Source organism: Oryzias melastigma, unplaced genomic scaffold (assembly GCF_002922805.2).
Source record: "Oryzias melastigma strain HK-1 unplaced genomic scaffold, ASM292280v2 sc00477, whole genome shotgun sequence".
NCBI lineage: Eukaryota > Metazoa > Chordata > Actinopteri > Beloniformes > Adrianichthyidae > Oryzias > Oryzias melastigma.
The window spans coordinates 21,064-26,252 of record NW_023417071.1 but is presented as its reverse complement, the minus strand read 5'-3'; the positions used below and the strand labels follow the sequence as shown (position 1 = coordinate 26,252).

General features: G+C 36.7%; 1 protein-coding gene across 1 annotated transcript; it reads left to right on the top strand.

The window, feature by feature from the left end:
- Nucleotides 1-1,002: 1,002 nt before the first annotated feature.
- LOC112139015 (UDP-glucuronosyltransferase 2C1-like) lies at nt 1,003-2,803 on the top strand (the record flags this gene model as incomplete). Its single annotated transcript, XM_036211082.1, is given in 1 exon segment — nt 1,003-2,803. A coding segment is annotated over 1 exon segment (1,502 nt), but the record flags the coding sequence as incomplete, so codon positions are not given.
- Nucleotides 2,804-5,189: the final 2,386 nt, after the last annotated feature.

Here is a 5,189-nt window from a genome sequence, read left to right as displayed (position 1 = left end):
AGACACATTTGGTTCGCTTAAAGTTAACCAGTTTGTTTCCCCCTGATAATCCAAAACAAATCTTCAGTCTGAATACACCCAGGCAAACCCTCCTCCGGCACCACAAACCGCTCTCTGACCCATCTTTCAAGATGCTCTCGATTCGTTTCTAATCGGACTGAACTCCTGTTTGCTCTGTGCTTCTTCAGTCTGAATAGGCTCCATGCTCGGAGTGGAACAACTGGACCAAAACGGCCACCATAGCTGACCACTTCCTGATGTAAACAGAATCGCAAAACCACAGAGATGGACTTTTCCAGAAAGCCCTATATTTAATATTGTTGAAATTTTAACTTGTTATTTCTCCATTTTGTTGATCTCAATCTTCTCCTGAATAAAAGGCTGGGGTAACACGACAAAAACTTGGCAAAACTTGTAGCTTTCAATCTGCAGGTCACAAGCTCCTTGCTCTTCTCCATTCTGATGCATCCACTTGCAGACAAATAGATCAATTTACATCTTCATTTTCCTCATCTGAGCAGGCATCTGGCTCAAAACTCTACGGCTGGATCGCTCCAACATTGCTCGCCATTTTTGTTGCACCCTAATGCTAGGTTGGTGGTTTGAGGAGCTGTAAGCCAGCGGGAGCGCACAGGGGTGAGGCTGCTCTGCACCAACAGTCCAGCCCACAACTCGGGGGTGAGTTTCTGCTAAACTAATGATTCTATGAAGAAATTATACTTTAAAAAAAAAGTCTTATAATAATCATGATTAAAAACCACTGGGAACACTTTTACAATAAGACAAATTTGGAGTCTGACTTTAACAAACATAATAAAGCTCTCATGGAGATTGTTTCAAAAACATAGAAGACATTTTTTAATTGTTCTATTAACTGTTTACATACTGACATTCTATTAATGTCTTGATTGCTCTCATTTCAGATGAAGCTGACCATGTGTTCCAGTGTTTTGCTGTTGCTTCTCACCTTCAGTTTCTGCCATGGAGGCAACATCTTTGTTTTTCCTGCAGAGGGCAGTCACTGGATCAACATGGACATCCTGCTTCAAGCATTACACTCCAGAGGACACAATATTACAATCCTCCGTTCCACCAGGAGCTGGTACATTAAGGCAAACGCTTCTTATTACAATGCCTTATCAATGCCTGTTGAGAAAAGTATTGATGAAACATTTATCACAAACCTGATGAAGGCGGGTGTTCAGTTTGTACTGGGAACAACCCCCTGGCTAAGTTCTATCAACATCTTAACAAAGATGGTGGACATAATAACATATTTACATTCAGCCGTATGTGAATTAGTGTCAGCTGTGCTGGATGATGCAGCTCTGATGAAAACTTTAGAGGACACCAAATTTGATTTGGTGCTGTCTGACCCGTGCTGGGGCGGTGGAGTCATTCTGGCTAAATATATGAAACTTCCTTTGGTTTATTATGTTCGATGGCAGATTGGTGAAGATGCACATTTCGGCATTGCTCCTTCACCTTTATCCTATATTCCTGTGACAGGGTCTGGCTTTACTGATAGGATGACCTTCTTGCAGAGAGTGAAAAACATGATTTTGTATTTGGTGACGTACATACAAAATGATGTCATAAGTGGTCGACTATACCAACCGACATGTGCCAAGTACCTCGGTCCTGATTGTGACTTCAATCAGATCAAGACAGATGCAGACATTTGGCTGATGAGAACAGATTTTGTCTTTGATTATCCACGTCCGACAATGCCCAATGTTGTGTACATTGGAGGGTTCCAGTGTAAACCTGCTAAACCACTTCCTGAACATTTGGAGGAGTTTGTGCAGAGTTCTGGAGAACATGGAGTCGTCATCATGCCGATGGGAACCTTTGTCAGTGAACTTCCTGATGACATGGCGAATGGGATCGCTGCGGCGTTAGCTAAACTGCCACAGAAAGTTATCTGGAGATACAAAGGTAAAAGACCTGCCTCTGTGGGTAACAACACTTTAGTGGTGGACTGGATGCCTCAGAATGACCTTTTAGGACATCCTAAAATCAAGCTGTTTGTGGCTCATGGAGGAACTAATGGAGTCCATGAAGCTATTTATCATGGAGTCCCAGTTGCGGGTCTGCCTATGTATTTTGACCAATACGACAACCTTCTCCGGCTGCAGGAAAGAGGTGGAGCAAAAATCGTCTCCATAAGCACAGTGGACAAAGATGACAGTTTTTTGGAAGCCATGCAGGAAGTCCTGACTGATCCCTCTTACAGGGAGAACATGCAGAGACTCTCCAGGCTGCACAGAGATCAGCCGGTGGAGCCGATGGACAAAGCCCTCTTCTGGATCGAGTTTGTCATGAGACACAAAGGAGCTGCTCACCTGAAAGCTCAGTCCTACAACATGTCATGGTTCACCTACCACTCTGTAGATGTGGTTCTGTTCCTGACTGCAGCGGTGCTGCTCGTGCTTTTGACCTCCTTCATGTTCATCAGGTGTTTATTCAGAGCACTTTGTAAACGTAAAGTGAAACGGGAATGATGAGTTGAAACTTAACACACATGATTATGTCCAACATTTTTAAATCATTTTTACGTTTTTAATTATTCAAAACATTTTTTGGGGGTACGATTAATAATTCTACGTTTGAAATCTTATTGGAAAGTCAAATTTTACAAATTTACTTATGTTCTTTTACTGTAAAGGAGTCTGTTTATTTTCAGTATACATTATGTTTAATAGATTTTTTTTGTACAACTTATCATTCCTATATTTTTGGTATTAGTATGTACCTTTTTGGCATCAACACATTCAAGAGTCTATAAAGATGTAAATTGCAATATAAATCTTTTTTTTCTTTTCTCTTGGTTTTTTTATCAAATGTGATCTCATACTGCTTTCTTTCTTACACTGGTGAGGAGTAAATATTTACTTCACAATAAGTGTTTTCTTCCAATATTGCAAACAGTGTTGTTTTCATTTTTTTTTTTTTTTACCAATAAATGAATGGATGACCTTTTGTTTTTGTGACTTTATTTGAGAGCCTATCAGTTAAAAGCAATCAAGTACAGCAGTACTTCAGGAGTAGACACACCTTTTGACATCGCCCATTTTAATAAGGAGATGTGAACTTTAACATATTTATTTAACAAAAAACAAAGTACACTCCTTGAGTGATTAGACTGGTAAAAGTAGCAGCCTAGCAAACTTGAATGATCATGTGATATTAGTATCATCATCCAATCAGTTATGTCTCAAAAACTACCTTTTCTGATTTCTTGTTGCATTTTATTTTCTATCATTTCATTTTGATTTCTGGAAATTACTTTAGTTTTACAAAATGTTTCTTTTTTTCGTAATTGTGTTTAGGTTTCTGGATTTTTTGTTATGTAATGTTTTTAAATTAATTGTTTAGCTTGTTTTTATTTTTGTTGTGATCTGTAATATGTTTTTGTTGAATGAACTTAGTCTGGTTTGCACTTAAGGGCCACCATAGGAACAGAATATCAGTTTTATGTGCTTCACTTGCTTCATTTTTTTTTCTTTGTACATTTAATATCTTTATGCAATAATTGACGTCAAGAATTATGTACTCAATTTTTTATTATCTTCATTCTCAATAAATGGGAAAATAAACCTGGGATTTTATTTAAAGTTTGACATCAAAATAGCTCAAAACTGTAAAATGTAATTTCAAAAGTTAACTATGTGAGCTTTACAAACAAATAACAATAATATAAAGCTTTAAAATGTGTATATGTTTATAATACTTTTAAAACACATTTTAGTTTTTTAGTATGCCTTTACTGGTCTGTTTTCCACAGCAGAAAACCTTATTTTGTATTTATATTATTTATTATGAAGGAGATCGTTCATAAACGCACCCTGAACGTCTCTTCTCCTTACTTCCAACGTATGAGACGTTCAAGTTCCACCTTAAGAAGACGGTTTTACTTCTGACTGTCCTGCGCATGAGCACTGAGCAGAACCAGGTGACAACTACTCTGAACTTTTCCGGACTACATTCAGGACACTAAACGGAAACCGTACGTAGAAATGTTTCGATTCAAGAGTTGCAAAATAGTTTTTTATTTATTTATTTTTGCCGGTGAGGTTAAAAAAAGGTTAATTCATGTGGAAGCTAATTCTTACTGACGCTTTTTCGCTGTGCTCTTATAGGCGAGTTTGAAACGACCTTTACATTATTTTTCTCTTTCTTGAAGCTTGTGTAAAAAAAAAAAAAAGGGAAAAAAAATCAACTACAGTCAAAAGTGGAAGTTCGATCTTCCGGGTTGCCAAATTGCGCAAGAGAAACAAGCCACCAGCAGCGGTGTCTCGTTTAGAGCATTAACACTTCCTTAAACATTTACTTAAAAAATCCTTGTGTATAAGATTAAGACAAATATTTACAGTACAAGATATATGAAAGAGACTTCACAGATAAGCAACGTCGATTGAAAACGAGCAGACCTGGCAACACTGTAAAGAAGAGAATAGAAATAGAATAATCGCACCCAAAATGGATTTAACACAACCCAAAACCGGACAAGCAACAGAAATACATACAATCAGTTTAAGGTTTAATGCATAGTGTAAAAAAATGTAAAAATGTCACAATGACTGCCTTTTGTTTTTTATTTATTTTGGTGTTTGAAACAGACAAGCTGACAATAAACAACACATAAAAATGTATTGCTTCTGCTTCTGTAAAATTGTCACCATGAAGCCTAATAAGATATTGTGATTTTGGGCTATATAAATAAAATTGAATTAAATAAAAATTGAATGAGCATTAAAAGTTAAGTTTAAAAAATTAGGTTCTTGTTCTGTAAATGAGTGAAATATAAAGGTGTAATGATTCCTTTTTGACAATATTTCGATTCTAATCAAAACTTGTGGTTGCTGGTTAATTCATAGTCGATATTGGTTCATTTTGATTGCTCCAATTAACTGACCTAAAATCAATCTAGGCAATCTTTAGCAAAAATTTCAACTCAGATAAATACCTGGATACTGAACAGTGCAGGTGAGGTTTTCCAGATTCCTTGCATTTCTTTCAAGATAATCAAGTGTAAATTAAATATGTTTATAAAAAGTAAAAAAGAGTTAATGGCTAATCCATTCACTTTTTAGTTTCATAAACGTGTTTTTCAGACATCAAAATAATACAAGCAGACAGGGCTGGGTTTAAAGAATGGATTTATTAATCTGACTCGATCAAAGTCC